The following is a 20000-nucleotide window of genomic DNA, read 5'->3' as shown; positions in this document are numbered from 1 at the left end:
GTGTGTATGTGTGTGTGTGTGTTACAGATTGTGACCTGTGTGATTATGTTGTTTTATCATCAGATTCGTGATCCCGTGGACACACAACGAGTGTGTTGATGTTGTTGTGTGTGTGTTCAGCTTCAGGGAAACATGCTCGTTGAGTAAGAAACGTAAAACCAGGAGAGAGATGCTGTCGGAGAGGAGGATCCACGAGGAGTACGCCAAGCTGGGACCCATCAGGTGTGTGTGTGTGTGTGTGTGCTCTACTGACTGAGACATTGTTCATGTTTATGGGTATTTGGTTGATTCCTGTGGGGAATTTGTGGTAATATAAAGGAAATATAGAAATGTGCCACTTTACAGAATAATGCATTGTGTGTGTGTGTGTGTGTGTGTGTGTGACCCAGCTACCCAGAGGTGGTGACCGGTGTTTTCTTCATCCTGATGACTCTGCTGTGGTTCACCAGGGAGCCGGGTTTTGTGCCCGGATGGACGTCTCTGTTTGAGAAGTAAGTGTTGTGTGTTGCTGCTGTCATCAACAACATCAAACACACACTGTCATACACTCTTATTCTTTTGCATCTTGTATATCTGTGTGTTGTCCCTATCAGGAAAGGCTACAGGACTGATGCGACGGTCTCTGTCCTCCTGGGCTTCCTGCTCTTCCTCATCCCTGCCAGGCGACCTTTCTCCTCTTCCTCCTCCAGCTGGAGCAACTCAGGTCAGAGCCGCACAGATACAACTCTACAGATACAGATCTATAGATACAGATCTATAGATACAGCTCTACAGATACAGATACAGCTCTACAGATACAGCTCTACAGATACAGCTCCACAGATACAGCTCTACAGATACAGATACAGCTCCACAGATACAGCTCTACAGATACAGCTCTACAGATACAGATCTATAGATACAGATCTATAGATACAGATCTATAGATACAGCTCTACAGATACAGCTCTACAGATACAGCTCCACAGATACAGCTCTACAGATACAGATACAGCTCCACAGATACAGCTCTACAGATACAGCTCTACAGATACAGATCTACAGATACAGATCTATAGATACAGCTCTACAGATACAGATACAGCTCTACAGATACAGCTCTACAGATACAGCTCCACAGATACAGCTCTACAGATACAGATACAGCTCTACAGATACAGATACAGCTCTACAGATACAGATACAGCTCCACAGATACAGCTCCACAGATACAGCTCCACAGATACAGCTCCACAGATACAGATACAGCTCTACAGATACAGCTCTACAGATACAGCTCTACAGATACAGCTCCACAGATACAGATACAGCTCCACAGATACAGCTCCACAGATACAGATACAGCTCTACAGATACAGCTCTACAGATACAGCTCTACGGATACAGATACAGCTCTACAGATACAGCTCTACAGATACAGCTCTACAGATACAGCTCTACAGCTCTACAGATACAGCTCTACATATACAGATACAGCTCCACAGATACAGCTCTACATATACAGATACAGCTCCACAGATACAGCTCTACATATACAGATACAGCTCTACGGATACAGCTCTACAGATACAGCTCTACAGATACAGCTCTACAGATACAGCTCTACAGATACAGCTCTACAGATACAGCTCTACAGATACAGCTCCACAGATACAGATACAGCTCTACAGATACAGCTCCACAGATACAGATACAGCTCTACAGATACAGCTCTACAGATACAGCTCTACAGATACAGCTCTACAGATACAGCTCTACAGATACAGCTCTACAGATACAGCTCTACAGATACAGCTCCACAGATACAGATACAGCTCTACAGATACAGCTCTACAGATACAGCTCCACATATACAGATACAGCGCCAGAGATACAGCTCTACAGATACAGATACAGCTCTACATATACAGATACAGCCCCACAGATACAGCTCCACAGATACAGATACAGCTCTACAGATACAGCTCTACAGATACAGCTCTACAGATACAGCTCTACAGATACAGCTCTACAGATACAGCTCCACAGATACAGATACAGCTCTACAGATACAGCTCCACATATACAGATACAGCGCCAGAGATACAGCTCTACAGATACAGATACAGATACACAGATACAGCTCTACATATACAGATACAGCCCCACAGATACAGCTCCACAGATACAGATACAGCTCCAGTATTTAATTTGATAAACTTTAATATTGGAATTTATATTTTTGGCCTCATTCAATCCTGCCACAGATAAAAAAAGGTTTTTAAAAATATTTGTCTACCACAACTATTATAATATTATTCAAATCACTAAATGTCAGTAATATTTATTCACTCATACAGTATCCGTCTCCTTCTTAAAGTCCTGAATGCTTTACTTCTGTCCTGAAAGAAACCGTCATTTGGTACTAATATACAGAAAAACAGTGTTTAACGTTTATTAATTAATAAGTGATTTTAATAACTCGTATAAGCTGGACGGTGTTGAGTCAATGCACAGCAGAAATCTAATGATGCATGTAAAAGTATATCATATGTTGACAAATACTAAAAGGAGCTTTTCTTTCATATTTTGTCTTTGAAATCACATCGGCCTCGTTGTTTTTAGACTTCTCTTATGAAATCATTCTCAAACTACCTGGAAAATGAAGTGTGACTAAATATCACACACACACACACACACAGTCACTGCAATACAATGAAGTTATCTTTCAGCACCTGAACATTTCCCCCATTGACTAAAAACAATAAATACAAAACTGTGTTTTTGTTACACAATGATTTTCAGATAGTTGAACACTCGTTTATTTCAGCATGAATTGACATATGTTCTGTTTTTAAACCATCGGATGATGCAGAGTCCGACCCGATGGCTCCCATGATCACCTGGAAGGACTTCCAGAGACTGATGCCGTGGGAGATCGTCATCCTGGTGGGGGGGGGCTATGCACTGGCTGCTGGCTGTAAGGTGAAATACCTTATGTACCTTACACGTGTTTGTGAATGGTTGAGGGTCGAGCTGCAGGTTATGAAGGTTAGGATGTGTATGAGATGTAGACATGACTGTAACTGTGTGTGTGTGTGTGTGTGTGTGTGTGTGTGTGTGTGTGTGTGTGTGTGTGTGTGCAGGTGTCAGGCCTGTCCGTGTGGATCGGCAGACAGCTGGAGCCCATGAGTGGTCTTCCTCCGTGGGCCGTCACCCTGCTGGCCTGCCTGCTGGTGTCAGCGGTCACAGAGTTCGCCTCCAACCCGGCGACTCTCACCGTCTTCCTGCCCATCTTGTCAGCACTGGTACGACACACACTGACTCAAAACCTTCCGTGGCTTGTGTTCCTGGACGTGCAGGAGGGGCCGGCAGCTCGGGGGGCTGCACTGACAAATATTCAGACTTAAAGCTTTGATGGAGACTGCAGAGTGCTCAGAAAGATATTTATTCCAGTCTGCTGCTACACCACATTCTTTGAATACATGACAAAGTGAAGAACGAGCACACAAAACAAAATAATACAATTATTAATGTAGCTTTTCTGACGAAATCGAACCTTTTAGGAAATATGCTCATGAAGATGAGAAGATCGATATGAAGCTACAGCCTTTAGCTTAGCTTAGCATAAAGACTGTTGCTCACTCCAAAGGTAACTTTATTCTAATTTATTCTTTCAATCAAGCAGACAGACATAAGCAGGCAGGTACGTACTGGGATCAATGGGAACATGAGCCATGTATGAAAAGCTCCCATAAACTCAGTGCATCTTTTATTTAGGTCCAAAAGTATAATCTGTTAATTAGTGTGCTTTAGAGGTGTGTTGGTGGATTGTATTACCTTTGGACAGAGCCAGGCTAGCTGTTTCCCCTGTTTCCAGTCTTTATGCTAAGCTAAGCTAACCAGCATCAATATCCCACACTCTGTACGAACAGACCTAAAAACTGTTTTTCTTTTCCTCTCTCTCTTCTCGTCCTCCAGTCAGAGACTCTGCGCATCAACCCGCTCCACACTTTGATCCCCTCCACCATGTGCGTGTCATTCGGGGTCATGCTTCCAGTCGGGAACCCCCCCAACGCCATCGTCTTCAGTTACGGCCACGTGAAGATCAGCGACATGGTACGGCAAACACACACACACACACACACACACACACACACACACACACACACTGCAACATCAAAAGGCTCACAGTTGTTTTATGTGATCAGAAAGATGAAATTCTCTGAACATAATTCTGATTTATTTTCAGATCGATGACATGTTTTTAAAACTCACTTGGTTGTTCCTCTTTGTCTCCTCCAGGTGAAAGCAGGCTTCGGGGTCAACCTGATCGGCGTAGCGGTGGTGATGTTGGCCATCACCACGTGGGGGGTTCCCCTCTTCAACCTGTCTGAGTTCCCAGCCTGGGCCGTGGCCAGGAACGTCACTGGGAGCTTATAACCACCGCTGAACACCTGAAAGACTGAGGGAGAGGAAGACATCGGGCATGTTTCTGAGAGGAAAGATGAGAAGAAGACGTCAAGAGGACGGGCTCGCTCAGAGGAAGCTCTTTATTAGACGGACTAAACTGGACCTGGAGGAGGAGGATGAGGAGAGCAAAAACATCAACCTGTTGATGTAATAATTAGTATTATATTGTAATTGGCCACAAGGGGGCGTTAGAAGGGTTGTTTGTTCACCTCCTGATAGAGATTCAATCACTGAAGATGTTACTCAAAGCTACAAACACATTTGTGGTGATCCTTTAATTTTTGATTTATAATAGAAACAAGTTGAGGGTTTCAGAGCCAGCATGCCTTTCAGTGGATGTTTAGAAATAAGCCTCTTTTCACTGCTTCCTGAACGTCTGCAGCTCTTTGAACAGATCACACACATTATGGTGACTGATGCATGAAGAGGCTTCTACTCAGTGATGATGTACTGTATACACACACGTGCCCGTGTCTGATGATGTCTCTCATGTGGAGTTTTAAGAGGTAAACACTTGTGTATATTTAGCCACAAATTGAAAGCTAATTAACTGTCATTGATGATCTTTAGAAGTTTCTGCCTGATGTCTCCACCAAAGTTTCTGAAGCTGATTTTGTGCACCGTCACACTGTGAACACTGAACCAGCAGCTCGCAACCCCTCGTGCCTTCAGCACATTACTGCTCACACACTTCACTGTTCGCTCGACTCTGACGGAGCGAGCTTCACAAGCAGAAGTGTAATTATGTTCTCTGCCTTATGATTTTACAATATGAAGAATGTAAACTGTTAGTCGACTAATCGTAGCACTGTGTACTTTATGCTGACTTGATTAGTGAGTTTTCCTTCCCTTGTCCTGCAGGTTGAGAGGTGAGACACACTCCTGCTTTTCTTATTCAGAACGTCTGCTTCATTACTTCTTTGCCTTCAGCTTGTTGGTCAGACGCTGTTTTGTTTTGGTCATATTGAAAACATCTGAAGTCTTCATAATGAGAACAGTTTATCAAAATCAAGCTATTATCACAGCAACATATTTTATGGAAGTGATATTAGAATGTTTGTTTTCTCCTGTGACTGCAAAAAGAAATGCAGATTTGTGAGGCAGTCCGTCCGAGTTCTGCGTTACTGTTGAACGCAGCATCCAAAGTCTTCGAGACAATAGTTTGTTCAATCAACTGTCAAATCACAATCCTGTTGTCTGGTGGTCAAAAGTTTTGCACACACACATACATGCAATGTGCTGTGCAAAACAATATGCTTTATATTTTGTACACATTTTAAATGCAATTTGTGGCTTTTTTATATCACTGCATTATAATTGTAGGTCATAGTGTGGGCGGAATCAAAAGCCTATGCTTTTATTTTGTAATTTATTCAGTTCTGCTGAAGGTTTCATACATCTTGATGGTGTCACAGCGACACTCACTTGTAAATAAATACAGATTTGTAATATAAAGATAATGTTCCATTTTCCAAATGAGCTGTAATATTCTTTAATTATGTGTTGTACCTTGATGTCTCAGACAAAAACTAGTTAGGATGATACAATATACATGCACAACAATAAACCACTAAAACCACTGATCGTATGTTATTTATTTACAAACAGCACAAGTCAGCCATGCTTTGAGATGTTGACTAACGAGGATTAAAGTTAAGTATCAGTGAAAATTAGCTGTGTGTGTGTCAAACAGGTTGCTGATAATATGCATGTTCCTGGATGCAGCTTTATCGCAGTACAAATAAATAATGATGAAGGTTCATAATAAAGTTTCTGGTCTGAAAGAGGTCCGTGTGCAGGTTGTGGTTAGGAAGGCTGCCGGGGGCCTTCAGCCGGTGTGAATCCTTCCGTCTGCATCTTCTCTTTGTATTTGAGAAAGTCTCTCCTCTTCATGAAATATTTCACCTGTCAGTGAAAATGTGAAAGATGAGCAACTGTCCTGCAGCTTCGTATTTAAAAACAAAACCTTTCCAGCTTGTTAATATTGTGATTTTGAAACACTGCTCATCCTTTCTGACACCACGGTGTAGATACACTCACTCCTCACACAGATATTTTACCCACTGAGCAGGACAGTTGGCCTCAAACTCGCCCTGGAACTTCTCGCAGGAAGCAGTTTTGTCTCCATTGTCATCCAGACACTTCCACAGCAGGTCCCTGGAGTCCCAGCAGGCCTTCCTTTCTGCAGAGTTTGGAGCAGTCATGACTGCTTGATCCTGGGACAGATGAAAGCAGGTAAAGGCTGGACAGCAGGACTGAATGTAGCTGCTGCTCTGTGGAGAGTAAAACACTAAACACATCAACCTGTGCTTTAAATGTTGTTACTATAGTCCCTTCATTACTGTAATGCCTGTTTAACCTCGTGTAATACCCTTCAGGTTTACACTAACGTTACTGACTGACTGTATGCTGAATACATCCTCACTTCAGCCTCAAAGGGTCGTAAATTGACCTGCATGACCTACTGCACCGCGTGCACTTACTAATAATACATATATATTTACCAATAATAATAATGTATCGTCAGCAGCTGAACTCACCGGGTGAAACGCTGAAAGCTGCAGAATGTTTTCACCGCTGCTGTTTGTTGTCTTACTCCATAAAAACGGAGAAATTAGAGTAAAACTGTCGCTAAACTACAAACAGACTTCTGAACGTTCACAACGGAAGTGAGTGAAGGACGCGCGCAGCCCCACTTCCGTGTCGCGTCGTGATGACGTCAAGGCGTGATTGACATCACGCACCAGGCGATGGCGCAGTTTGTTCAAAATTACTCAGGTGACACATCTGAGAGTTTTTAACACTATTTGTGAATATAGAGTTCTAAAGTAAGGAAGAGAAACGAACCAGGACACGCGACGTGTCTCCGGCTGCCGACAGGTGAGAGGCATTCATTACCTCCTGAAGCATCTGATGTGCTTTAGTCTCCATCACATGTCAGCTATGTTTCTGTCTCTACAGGTTTTAGAGTCACAGTTTAATAAACCATAAACAAATAATCCACATCATCAGATGAATGTTACGAGGCTCTTTTTAAGGGATTAGCTGCACAGTTGGGGCAGAAACACATTCCTGATTTAAAGTGAGGAGAAGGAAGATGAGTTTACTCGTATTGTCATTGGACAGTATTTAAAAATGAGATGCTTAGAACTGCATCTATGTTTCTGAGGGACTGACCTACATTAACACATTTCACTTCGCATCATAGAGTGGATGTCCTGCTGTCACATTCATTGAGGCTGAGAAATCATATACACATATCTATTTTTATCTCTCTCTCTCTCTCTATATATATATATATATATATATATATATATATATATATATATATAAATGTGTGTTTTTGATGAACTCCCTCTCTCTGCCTCTCCGTCCCTCAGCCACAGTGACGGAGAATAGCCCCACTGGTTGCCATGGCTCCCAGCAGCAATCCATCTCAGTGTGTGTGTGTGTGTGTGTGTGTGTGTGTGTGTGTGTGTGTGTATGTGTGTGTGTGTGTGTGTGCGCGCCTGTGCAGACTGAAGGAATAAAGAGACAAGTACTCTGATGCAGGAGCTCGCTCTCCTCTTAGGAAAGTAAGTGTGTGTGTGTGTGTCTCAGAGACAGAACTTCATTCACTATTCATATCACACACACACACACACACACACACACACACACACACACACACACACACACACACACACATACACACACACACACACACACACCATTTACTGACCTCCGCGCTGTCAATGAGAGCTTTTGTTTCGTCTGCTCCAGTCGGGAGATTTAAGACAGAAGTTCGTGCAGTGGAAGTTTTAATGTCTTTATGAATGAGAGTGTAAATATACACAATCCCTGCAGGAGCTTGTGGACCGTATCGTCACCGCTGACATGTTTTCAAAGGGTACAAAAAGTTCTGCAGTAAAAGAACAACAGCTTGTCATGAAATGTTCTAAAACTGCTCTAAATGCTCTGAAGGCTGGACGGAAAAGGAAGTTTTGTTTCCCTGAAACGTGTCTCAGCTCTGGTTACAGTGTCAGCAGACCATCCTTTCTGTTGCACATAGAAAGAAGATTTTGAGCTTGAGATATAAGATGCTCCCCGCTCAACCAGGATGCACATTACACCAGCGTTACACACGGAACATATGCAGCCTCACATTAACTTTGTATCTGTCACCAGCTCAGAGCCGTCAGGGGTGAATTTGGTTACTGTGTGTCTCCTTTACGTGAGGACAGGGAGGGTGATGTCATCCTGTTACATGGCATGTAGTTTAACATTGAACTGTTTCAGGCTGGATCCACATGGTTGTCATGTCTTCATCCAGCTTTAACTTGACTCAGTGTCTGTACATGTAGTCTGACACCCAGAGGATGTGAGGGTCAGAACAGGACATGTTCACATATGATGTGAGGAATATATAAATACCACAGCTCTCCCAGGTCGAGGCTGTGAGAGGCTCGTTAGACCTTCACAGCTCAGCTGTTATTCTTCTATTCTGTTGGAAACTTCTTTTCTGGAGAGTCTGAAGCAAACTAGTTGAAGTTGAGTTCGAGCCTGAGACTATTAAAAGCACTGAAGCCATTCACTTGCTCCCTCTGTATCATTGTGTCCAGCAAGTGAGAGGAGGAGAAACACCAAGAGGCCAATGAGGCTGCAGCAGTGTGACGTGTTCTCCAGCCACCTGTCACCTGTGGGAGAACACGTCAGTGAGAAAAGGACTTTACATGTGAGTCCCTGTCCCATGAAGAGCTGTTCCAGTTCAGACACCTGCGTGTCTCAGAGGTTACTGTCCCTGAGGATGTGAGACTCACTGGTGAAGCTAACAGAAGCTCAATGAACTGTAATGTTCAGAGCTGCAGGATTCACAGGGTTGTCAGGCCACATATATTTAAACATATATTTAATGTCTATCACTAAAGTTTCCCCAAAGTGTTTTAACTAAATCATCAACTTCTTCTGCATGACTTCAAGTTTCAGCCAAGTTCCACCTTTTTTCCTTTTACCTGTTTCTTACTGACGGAACAACATTTAAAGGATTCATCTGGTTACTGATTATATACAGTATATAATCTGAGTTATATACCATATATAATCTGGGTTATATACCGTATATAATCTGGGTTATATACGGTATATAATCTGGGTTATATACTGTATATAATCTGGGTTATATACTGTATATAATCTGGGTTATATACCGTATATAATCTGGGTTATATACCGTATATAATATGGGTTATATACCGTATATAATATGGGTTATATACCGTATATAATCTGGGTTATATACCGTATATAATCTGGGTTATATACCGTATATAATATGGGTTATATACCGTATATAATCTGGGTTATATACCGTATATAATCTGGGTTATATACCGTATATAATCTGGGTTATATACCGTATATAATATGGGTTATATACCGTATATAATATGGGTTATATACCGTATATAATCTGGGTTATATACCGTATATAATCTGGGTTATATACCGTATATAATATGGGTTATATACCGTATATAATCTGGGTTATATACCGTATATAATATGGGTTATATACTGTATATAATCTGGGTTATATACCGTATATAATCTGGGTTATATACCGTATATAATATGGGTTATATACTGTATATAATCTGGGTTATATACCGTATATAATCTGGGTTATATACCGTATATAATATGGGTTATATACTGTATATAATATGGGTTATATACTGTATATAATATGGGTTATATATTGTATATTTCTAAAGCTTGTAAAATGAATAATACTCACTTACAACATGAGATCAGTGACTTGATGTCAACTCTGTCAGTATGTAAACATAAAGCATTTAAAGTTGATGTTTTGCTATAGTTTCTAATTAGTTCTCACACCTCTGTGTGTTAGATTCTACACTGAAGACAGAATATGTTTAAAGTTACGTCTTGGGAATAAAGTAACGATGAGGCTGCCGGGTCAGAAGTGCTGGACTTAATCTCTGAAGTGCATCTTATCTCAAAGCTGGATGAACATCTGCTCAAAGACTTGACGGATGACCTGCATGATCTCCTGTGGAGTTGTTGACCTCGCTCTGCTGTAAACACGCAGCAAGAGAGCGTAAACACATAATCCAGAGTGAGCACTGTGTGCAGTGACACTCGTGTTCCTCAGCAGCAGGACGTGAACACGCTCAGCACATTTAGCAGGAGGCAACACTGTGACCAATCAGCACACAGCTCGTCTGTACACCTGTGTGAGAGGATGTTGCTTTAGTTTGTCTTTTTTTGACTCTCATGTATCATTCAGCCGTGTGTGTGTGTGTGTGTGTGTGTGTGTGTGTGTGTGTGTGTGTGTGTGTGTGTGTGTGTGTGTTTGTGTTTGATATATCAGACTCATTAAGAGCGTTTTCTTCAGTAGCATGTCTCCTTTGCTCTTCTCTCTATTTTTGTCTGTAATTACACAGACTGATGCTACAATCAACATGTTGTTATTCCACTAACCACACACACACACACACACACACACACACACACACACACACACACACACACACACACACACACACACACACACACACAGAGGCTTATATCCCGGAAGCACGGAGGCAGAGAGGATATTGTAACAAGCATCCGAAAGAATGTTGGTCCAACAAGTGAGACAAGCCTCCCGCCTGAATTAAAGAGGATTATCTCTCCTAATTTATGCTAATTAATGCACACAGAGTAACGAGAGCAGCATGTTATTGTGTGACTGAAGCCTGTCTCACTCTCAAACTGTGTGTTATTGCACCATTGAAGCCTGTTGCTTGTGGAACTACACACACATATGCACACGCACACGCACCCGCACACATACACACACACACACACACACACACACTCCGTACGATGCCATTGTGCACTTCATGGGAATCTTGTCGTCCACCCGCTGCCAGGTCTCCCCACCGATGCAACACACTGGTTGAGCTGCCTGTGGAGCCGCTGAGAGCTTTACACAAAATGTAAAAATGTAAAGCTTTGTGAGGAACTCAAAGGAAACCTTGTGTGAGAGTCACCGTGTGTTTACCTGTAAAGACTCTTATCAGATCCACTGCCTGTTTACATGCTGCAGGAGCTTCAGGACATGCAGCTAACATGGAACACAAAGATCATGCAGGAGAGTGTGCAGGACTAGAGCACAGAGAGGTTATATTGTCAGTGACTCTGCAGGAGATAATGAGCACACTGCACATCACACAGTGTTCACTGTGTTCCCACCCTGCTGCAGACACACACTCCTTAAATCTGTGCTGCAGACACACACTCCTTAAATCTGTGCTGCAGACACACACTCCTTAAATCTGTGCTGCAGACATACACTCCTTAAATCTGTGCTGCAGACACACACCTTGTCCCTGCAGTCAGAAGAATATATCAGGAGTGATTCCCATTAGGCGCAGTGGGGGCGCGCACACATCCTCTCTCATAGATATACGTGAGTGCGCGTCGGTTATCGCCAAACCAAACCAAGCCCAGCCGAGCCACGCCGAGCCGAGCCGAGCCTTCTCCGCGCCGCCCCGCGCAGACAGGCAGCAGAGGGGGATGAGCTGCGCGAGCCGCGTCCCTCATAAAGCCTCGTTCTGCTCTCCGCGTTCAATCCTCTCGCGGAGACCATGGAGAGCGACATTTCCTTCTTCCAGCTGCTCCTTCTCAGCCAAATAGGTAAGAAAAGGAGAACATGGGATGTGTGTGTCTGTGTGTGTCTGACGTGATGCTGTGCACGTTGTTCCTGCACACTTAGCGGCAGGATTCATTTCCCCCGGAGGTCTTTTATTACAACATGTCTGGTTCACATTCTTCATGTCGCTAAATATTCTCAATGAATCCTCTGCAGCGCGCGCACATCTCTGGTGTTTCCGTGGAACTTATTTCAGTGTTCAGTCCCCCCCCCCCCCCTGAAAGTAACCGGCACTGATTAATTAGATCACATTGATTTATTATTCCGACTGGGCTTTAGATGCAGGGTGTGTATTCTGCAGTGAGGATGCTTCAGTGCATCATGTCAAACTTGTTGCAGCCTTTGGCTTTATGTTCAGTAATATTGGTTTATGAAGAAGCACTGATGAGAGTCCGAGCAGCTGTCACTGATCCTCTTCTCTGCAGGAATCTGAGCGAAGCTCTTGGTGCTGATTTCAGTAACAGCTGCAGAAGTAAGATTGAAAAACACATAATTTCTGCACATTGTGTGTGTGAACTGATATCTGATCATAAACAGGAACGAGAGGAAGAATTCAAGTCAAAAACAAACGTGCACTTCCCAATCAGGTCAGTCAGCGTAAAGACATGTTGGTGCAGACTCAACGCTTCACATGTAGTTCAAACATCACGTTTGAGGGAAAGCTAAAGTTCTCCTTTCAGAAGTTTCTTTTGATGACATCATTTCTACCCATGTGGACATGAGAGGGGACAGTACAGCAGAGATGTGTTGACTGGCAGGTTGTCAGTGAGCAGCAGAAGTATTAACTGTAACTTTAAACCTGTCAGAGATCTTCATCAGAATGTGTGTTTATGTTATGGAGACTATCTGCTATCATATATATATATATATATATATATATATATATATATATATATATATATATATATATATATATATATATATATTATAAATGCTTCAGTATTGCTGCTGTAAACATGTCCTGTTGGTTCGGTTAGAGATGAAAAGCTTCACATTGACGCACGTTCAGTTAAGCTCTGGTTGACCTTTGAGAAGGTTTAACGAGGTTACACTTTTTATTCCATCATTTGTTTGTTCAGGAGACAAATCTCATGACGTTGAGTTGAGATCAGAGGCTTCCTAATGTTTCATGTCCCGAACACAAACCTGCGTGTCCCCGTCTGATCAGATTAACTCCGAGGACCCATGGGAAGGTTTTTATTTCATACAACTGCAGAAACAGACCAACGGTGCAGCTGATGGAGCTCATGCTCTGCTTTCTTCTCCTGCAGACTTCTTGATGCTCTTTTGACACATGTCTTTGTACTGCAGTGGAAGTCTCAGCCGTTGATTCTCTTTGCTGTTTCCTTTAAACTGTCTGTGTTCAATAATCTGTTTAGACACAGAGAAATGAAATGGAGCATCCTGCAGCCAGCTGTCCGTCAGATCACACGTCTCCACAGGTGTGTGTGTGTGTGTGTGTGTGTGTTCGTGTGTGTGTGTGTGTGTGTGTGTGTGTGTGTGTGTGGAGTCCTTCACTGGCCTCCACCCAGTGCATCGTCCATCTGACTGCTCAGAGCTTCCATATGTGTGCAGCTCAGCAGGAAAGGATTTCATCATACTGTGTGTGTGTGTGTGTGTGTGTGTGTGTGTGTGTGTGTGTGTGTGTGTGTGTGTGTGTGTGTGCTTTTAAACAGTACTATGTTTCTACAGATGATCAGCAGTGTCTGATACACTGTGTCTGTGTTGGTCCACTCACCAGCCTGCACTGTGTCTGTGATGTTCGTGTGGGTTCAGTGATCATATGTTCTCCTTGCGATATGCCATCTGGACACTCTGGGATACATCCGCTGGCATCAGAGGCCTGATAGCAATTACATACAAAATACTGGCACACGCCTTGTGGCACACACAGCATACTGAATGACAGCATGAATAATATGTAGAGCGCCGTGAAGACGTCAGACACGTTACAGGATGATATCAGAAGAGTTACAGTGAAGGATGTTCAGACTCTGTGAGCACCAAACTTCCTAACAGCCTCCGATATGACACTTCATATCCCACGTCTCATATTATATCATCCTCAGTATCTCAGCTCTGTGGCTGCATGTGAGGCTCGTGCGTGTCCCTCCTTCTAGTCTTGGCTCTATGCTTAAAATGGGATTATGTGTGCGCTAATTTACACACACACACACACACACACACACACACACACACACACACACACACACACACACACATACTCGCAGAAAAATCTCCACTGAGGGAAATAAATCTGGTTAGAAAGATTTTGCAAAGCTTCTTAACTGTCTGCTTTATGGGGAATATAATCAGATTGTCTTTTTTTTGGCATTTACATTTAGGAGATAATGATAAAGTTGATGATAAATTTTCATTGTAAAGTATTCCAGACATGTGGTTTCCTACAACAGACGGTGAAATCAGAGCAAGTTGTTTATGGACCATCACAAGCTCATTGTGAGACCCGTGTGTGTGTGTGTGTGTGTGCGTGCGTGCGTGCGTGTGTGTGTGCGTGTGTGTGTGTGTGTGTGTGTGCGTGTGTGTGTGTGTGCGTGTGTGTGTGTGTGTGTGTGTGTGCGTGTGTGTGTGTGTGTGTGTGTGTGTGTTGAAGTGGAACCACAGGATAAAACACAGATGTTACATTGAATAATTGATTGGCTGCTTTCTCTGTGATATTCTGTCTCCCTCCCTCTCTGTCTATCTAAAGCATTTTATTCATAAATACTCTTAATCTTTAATCCACTTAGCGGCAGTCAGAGTAGACTGCAGTCAGTTATTCATTGTGATGATTCCATGAGGGCAGCTGAGTCTCGTTGGACAGGGAGACACTTATGTCTCTCACAGGTCTGCTGTGGTTGTTCTGGCAGTGAGTGGTAGAATCTCAACGTGCTTATCTCTCTTGCTTTATACACGACTCCACCGAGCAGACACACACGTCACCTAGACCAGGGGTCCCCAACCACCAGTACCAGTAAACTTTCCTTTCCTTATATCACTTCTTCCCTTCAGATTGAACCCTTAAAGGAATGGTTGAGTCCCAATGAAGCTCTTCAGTATGAAGTGCTCACACCACCTGGAGACTCGAGCTGACGGTCCCATCGTGGCAGAAACACGTCCAACCCTCAGCCTGGAATACTGACCGCCTCGCTGACGGTCTTCTTGACCTCTCAGTAGAAGGAGTGAGACAGAATGTCAGATCTTAGTTTGTCTTTAGATTGAACATTGGAGAGTTGGAGTAGCGAGGGAGAAAAGCAGGACGGCAGGATCACAAGGGACAAAAGGTGAAAGGGAGAGGAAGAGTGAAACTAAGTCACTGAATCCACAAAATGCCATCTCTGTGGTCTCTCCGGTTGAGGAGGTCTGTCTGAAGTTACAGCCGCTGACAATGGACGTCTGTCTCTGATGGTGCCCACATACAAAAGCCACTGTTGTTTTTAAAAGGCTGGCACCGAGGACTGAGGCTCCCGGAGAGGGAAGGACTGCTCCTCCACTGATGGCACATGAGACTCTTACAGGACACACAGACATGCGCAGACCTCAGCTTTTAGGGAAGTCAGGAAATATTTGTCTGAAGTTGCAGAAGTACTAAAGTAATAATCAGATAGTGAGCTTATAAGAAGTCTCTTCCTCAGCGCGGCACAACTCGTTTCTCTATGTCTCGTATTGTTCTTTCTGTCATGGTGCTCCTCTGCTTCACACATGGGACTGTTGTCTTGCACATTTTGCAAACACTCTGCTTGGAAGTCCTTTGTGTGGCAGCTAAAGACCAACACAGAGGTCATGGCAGCACTGAGGCTCACGTGCACGCTGCTCCTGTCAATGCAACATATTGCTGATGTGAACTGAACTTACTGACACACTATGTGCTATTGGGACGCTAAAATTATCACGGAGAAAAGTTAAATATGGCCGGAGTACTTTAAAACGCCCCAGGACCCCCTGCAGGGTGTGAGGTCCACCTCAGTCTTGTAACATCCAGTGAGCTCTGGGTCAGAGTCGGACTCCATCGCAGAACCGCCTCCTAATTCAACTTCCCCATCACCTGAGGCCTTAGAGCCACCTGTGCTGTTTCCAGCTGTCCTGTTCTCTTGTCCTTAAAGTGAAATAAGTAAGGTCCAGTATCTTTCACTTCCTGTTGTAACTGTGTGACTTCATCTGAATCAGCAGGTTCCTTTACTCCCAGTCACACAGAAAACAGGAGCTAGAAGTTTACGGAGCCTTTTGCTTTGTTGTCGAGGGAGATGCAAAGTTAGGAGCAGAAGTTGCTTTTCTTGGAGCGTTGACTCTTTTTATTGTTCAGAGGTTTGTAGAGTTCAAAGAGAGAAACAAGAACTCAAAGTGTAAAGTGAGATTTCATCTCCTGAGCTGCAGGTTTGATGAAGTTAAGTGGCGACCAAAACCAATTGGTTTGATGAAAGTTTCTGGACTCTTCTGCTCCGTCAGGCGTGAGATTCAGAACGAGCGGAGTGGAAGTTAACGGGATCTACAACTCTGTTCCCCCAGTGAGAGAGTTCATCAGGGGGCTGTGACCGATCACTGGGCTGAAAGCGGATTAACCCCCGCCAGCCGACCCCCCTCACACACACACACACACACACACACACACACACACACACACACACACACACACACACACACACACACACACACACACACACACACACACACACACCAGTGTAATGGTTATGTTTGCAAGTCTATGAGTGCATGCATGTTCTCTGTGTTATTATCTGTGTGTGTGTGTGTGTGTGTGTGTGTGTGTGTGTGTGTGTGTGTGTGTGTGTGTGTGTGTGTGTGAAAAATTGGGGGCTGTACTGAAAGATAGAGAGGAGAAGTGATGGTTTTGTATCCATGGCGATAGAGAGAGTCGGAGCAGGAAGCCAACAGGAAGTCAGTGTTCCACACGCCATCGGGAGGGCTCTTCCGTTGTCATGACGCTGTGAACTGTTGTCATGGAAACTCCCCTGATTCAGGCTGAATGCTGATGGAAAACATGTTGACTGGATCGTTCAATGAGAGCAGCTCCACAGCCTCACAGCTCTACTTCTGCAGAGGCTGCAGTCTGCAGGAAACACACTCTTCAAGCTCTTCAAGACAGACGTCTTCGTCTTCTTACTTCTTCTCTTTGTCCTCTGTGTCCTCTCTGTGTCCTCTCTGTGTCCTCTCTGTGTCCTCTCTGTGTCCTCTCTGTGTCTTCTCTGTGTCCTCTCTGTGTCTTCTCTGTGTCCTCTCTGTGTCTTCTCTGTGTCTTCTCTGTGTCCTTCTCTGCGTCTTCTCTGTGTCTTCTCTGTGTCTTCTCTGTGTCTTCTCTGTGTCCTCTCTGTGTCTTCTCTGTGTCTTCTCTGTGTCCTCTCTGTGTCCTTCTCTGCGTCTTCTCTGTGTCCTCTCTGTGTCCTCTCTGTGTCCTCTCTGTGTCCTCTCTGTGTCTTCTCTGCGTCTTCTCTGTGTCCTCTCTGTGTCTTCTCTGTGTCCTCTCTGTGTCTTCTCTGGTCTTCTCTGTGTCTCTCTGTGTCCTCTCTGTGTCCTCTCTGTGTCTTCTCTGTGTCTTCTCTGTGTCTCTCTGTGTCCTCTCTGTGTCCTTCTCTGTGTCCTCTCTGTGTCCTCTCTGTGTCTTCTCTGTGTCCTCTCTGTGTCTTCTCTGTGTCTTCTCTGTGTCCTCTCTGTGTCTTCTCTGTGTCCTCTCTGTGTCTTCTCTGTGTCTTCTCTGTGTCCTCTCTGTGTCCTCTCTGTGTCTTCTCTGTGTCTTCTCTGTGTCTTCTCTGTGTCTTCTCTGTGTCTTCTCTGTGTCCTCTCTGTGTCTTCTCTGTGTCTTCTCTGTGTCCTCTCTGTGTCTTCTCTGTGTCCTCTCTGTGTCTTCTCTGTGTCTTCTCTGTGTCCTCTCTGTGTCTTCTCTGTGTCTTCTCTGTGTCTTCTCTGTGACACACACACACACACACACACACACACACACACACACACACACACACACACACACACACACACACACACACAGTATTTTCTCTATTTGTGCAGAGCAGATGGAAATAGTGCATCTCACTGCTCTAACTAGGCAGATTAGTCACACACACACACACACACACACACACACACACACACACACACACACACACACACACACACACACATACACACACCCTACATGCTCAGTGGATAAACCAGAACTCCATAACCAGAATTGTAACATAAAACACACACACACTCGTCTACTGGAGGTACACACACACACACACACACACACACACACACACACACACACACACACACACACACACACACACACACACAGACGAACATGAGCATCAGCAACCTGCTGGCCTCTTCATCTCCTGACTTTCTCCCTTTTGTGTGATTTTCTTTGACACTTGTGTTTTCACTGTGTGTGTGTGTGTGTGTGTGTGTGTGTGTGTGTGTGTGTGTGTGTGTGTGTGTGTGTGTGTGTGTGTGTGTGTGTGTATGTGTGTGTCCTTCCTCATTGTCCGCTTTACGTCTGGTTTGATTTTTAGATTTGAGGTCAGTCCCCCCCACAGCTCAGAAAGGGCTTAATACATGTCAAACCAACACACCAACAATGTTTATTACCCTGAAGTACTCTGAACCTTCCAGCAGGATGAGACCAACAGGAAGAGACCAGCAGGATGAGACCAGCAGGATGAGACCAACAGGAAGAGACCAGCAGGAAGAGACCAGCAGGATGAGACCAGCAGGATGAGACCAGCAGGAAGAGACCAGCAGGAAGAGACCAGCAGGATGAGACCAGCAGGATGAGACCAGCAGGATGAGACCAGCAGGATGAGACCAGCAGGAAGAGACCAGCAGGAAGAGACCAGCAGGATGAGACCAGCAGGAAGAGACCAGCAGGATGGGACCAGCAGGAAGAGACCAGCAGGAAGAGACCAGCAGGATGAGACCAGCAGGATGAGACCAGCAGGATGAGACCAGCAGGAAGAGACCAGTAGGAAGAGCCCAGCAGGATGAGCCCAGCAGGATGAGACCAGCAGTATGAGACCAGCAGGATAAGACCAGCAGGAAGAGACCAGCAGGATGAGACCAACAGGATGAGACCATGAGACCAACAGAATGAGACCAGCAGGATGAGACCATGAGACCAGCAGGATGAGACCTTGAGACCAACAGGATGAGACCAGCAGGATGAGACCAGCAGGATGAGACCAGCAGGATGAGACCATGAGACCAACAGGATGAGACCATGAGACCAGCAGGATGAGACCATGAGACCAGCAGGATGAGAACAGCAGGATGAGACCATGAGCCCAGCAGGATGAGACCAGCAGTATGAGACCAGCAGGATAAGACCAGCAGGAAGAGACCAGCAGGATGAGACCAGCAGGATGAGACCAGCAGGATGAGACCATGAGACCAACAGAATGAGACCAGCAGGATGAGACCATGAGACCAGCAGGATGAGACCAGCAGGATGAGACCAGCAGGATGAGACCAGCACGATGAGACCATGAGACCAGCAGGATGAGACCTTGAGACCAACAGGATGAGACCAGCAGGATGAGACCAGCAGGATGAGACCAGCAGGATGAGACCATGAGACCAACAGGATGAGACCATGAGACCAGCAGGATGAGACCATGAGACCAGCAGGATGAGACCAGCAGGATGAGAACAGCAGGATGAGACCATGAGACCAGCAGGATGAGACCAACAGGATGAGACCATGAGACCAGCAGGATGAGACCATGAGACCAACAGGATGAGACCAACAGGATGAGACCATGAGACCAGCAGGATGAGAAAAGCAGGATGAGACCACGAGACCAGCAGGATAAGACCAGCATGATGAGACAATGAGACCAACAGGATGATACCAGCAGGA

General features: G+C 44.6%; 3 protein-coding genes across 8 annotated transcripts in view; 2 read left to right on the top strand and 1 right to left on the bottom strand.

The window, feature by feature from the left end:
• slc13a4 (solute carrier family 13 member 4) overlaps positions 1 to 6035 on the top strand; it is a 16131-nt gene extending 10096 nt beyond the window's left edge. For both annotated transcript variants that reach the window (XM_029461648.1, XM_029461647.1), the window contains exons 10-16: positions 121 to 222; positions 390 to 491; positions 594 to 703; positions 2855 to 2964; positions 3126 to 3287; positions 3961 to 4098; positions 4285 to 6035. In XM_029461648.1, coding sequence (XP_029317508.1) covers positions 121 to 222; positions 390 to 491; positions 594 to 703; positions 2855 to 2964; positions 3126 to 3287; positions 3961 to 4098; positions 4285 to 4422 — 862 coding nt within the window. In that variant the 3' untranslated portion in view covers positions 4423 to 6035. The remainder of the gene's footprint in view (positions 1 to 120; positions 223 to 389; positions 492 to 593; positions 704 to 2854; positions 2965 to 3125; positions 3288 to 3960; positions 4099 to 4284) is intronic.
• coa6 (cytochrome c oxidase assembly factor 6) lies at positions 6030 to 7167 on the bottom strand. Of its 4 annotated transcripts, none has more exons than XM_029461656.1 (3): positions 6993 to 7167; positions 6513 to 6742; positions 6030 to 6357 (listed from the first exon to the last, which is right to left on the bottom strand). In XM_029461656.1, the coding sequence occupies exons 2-3, from the start codon at positions 6654 to 6656 to the stop codon at positions 6259 to 6261; spliced, it is 243 nt and encodes an 80-aa protein (XP_029317516.1). In that variant the 5' UTR covers positions 6657 to 6742; positions 6993 to 7167; the 3' UTR covers positions 6030 to 6258. The 4 variants fall into 4 exon arrangements, with proteins under 4 accessions (XP_029317516.1, XP_029317515.1, XP_029317517.1 ...); XM_029461655.1 differs by having other exon boundaries at positions 6513 to 6725; XM_029461657.1 differs by having other exon boundaries at positions 6513 to 6720.
• A 4803-nt stretch (positions 7168 to 11970) lies between these two features.
• LOC115028573 (receptor-type tyrosine-protein phosphatase zeta-like) overlaps positions 11971 to 20000 on the top strand; it is a 42839-nt gene continuing 34809 nt past the window's right edge. For both annotated transcript variants that reach the window (XM_029462443.1, XM_029462442.1), the window contains exon 1: positions 11971 to 12135. In XM_029462443.1, coding sequence (XP_029318303.1) covers positions 12087 to 12135 — 49 coding nt within the window. In that variant the 5' untranslated portion in view covers positions 11971 to 12086. The remainder of the gene's footprint in view (positions 12136 to 20000) is intronic.

This window comes from Cottoperca gobio, chromosome 23, assembly GCF_900634415.1.
Source record: "Cottoperca gobio chromosome 23, fCotGob3.1, whole genome shotgun sequence".
Classification (NCBI taxonomy): domain Eukaryota; kingdom Metazoa; phylum Chordata; class Actinopteri; order Perciformes; family Bovichtidae; genus Cottoperca; species Cottoperca gobio.
The sequence above is the reverse complement of the archived record's forward strand: the minus strand, read 5'-3'. Positions and strand labels throughout refer to the sequence as shown.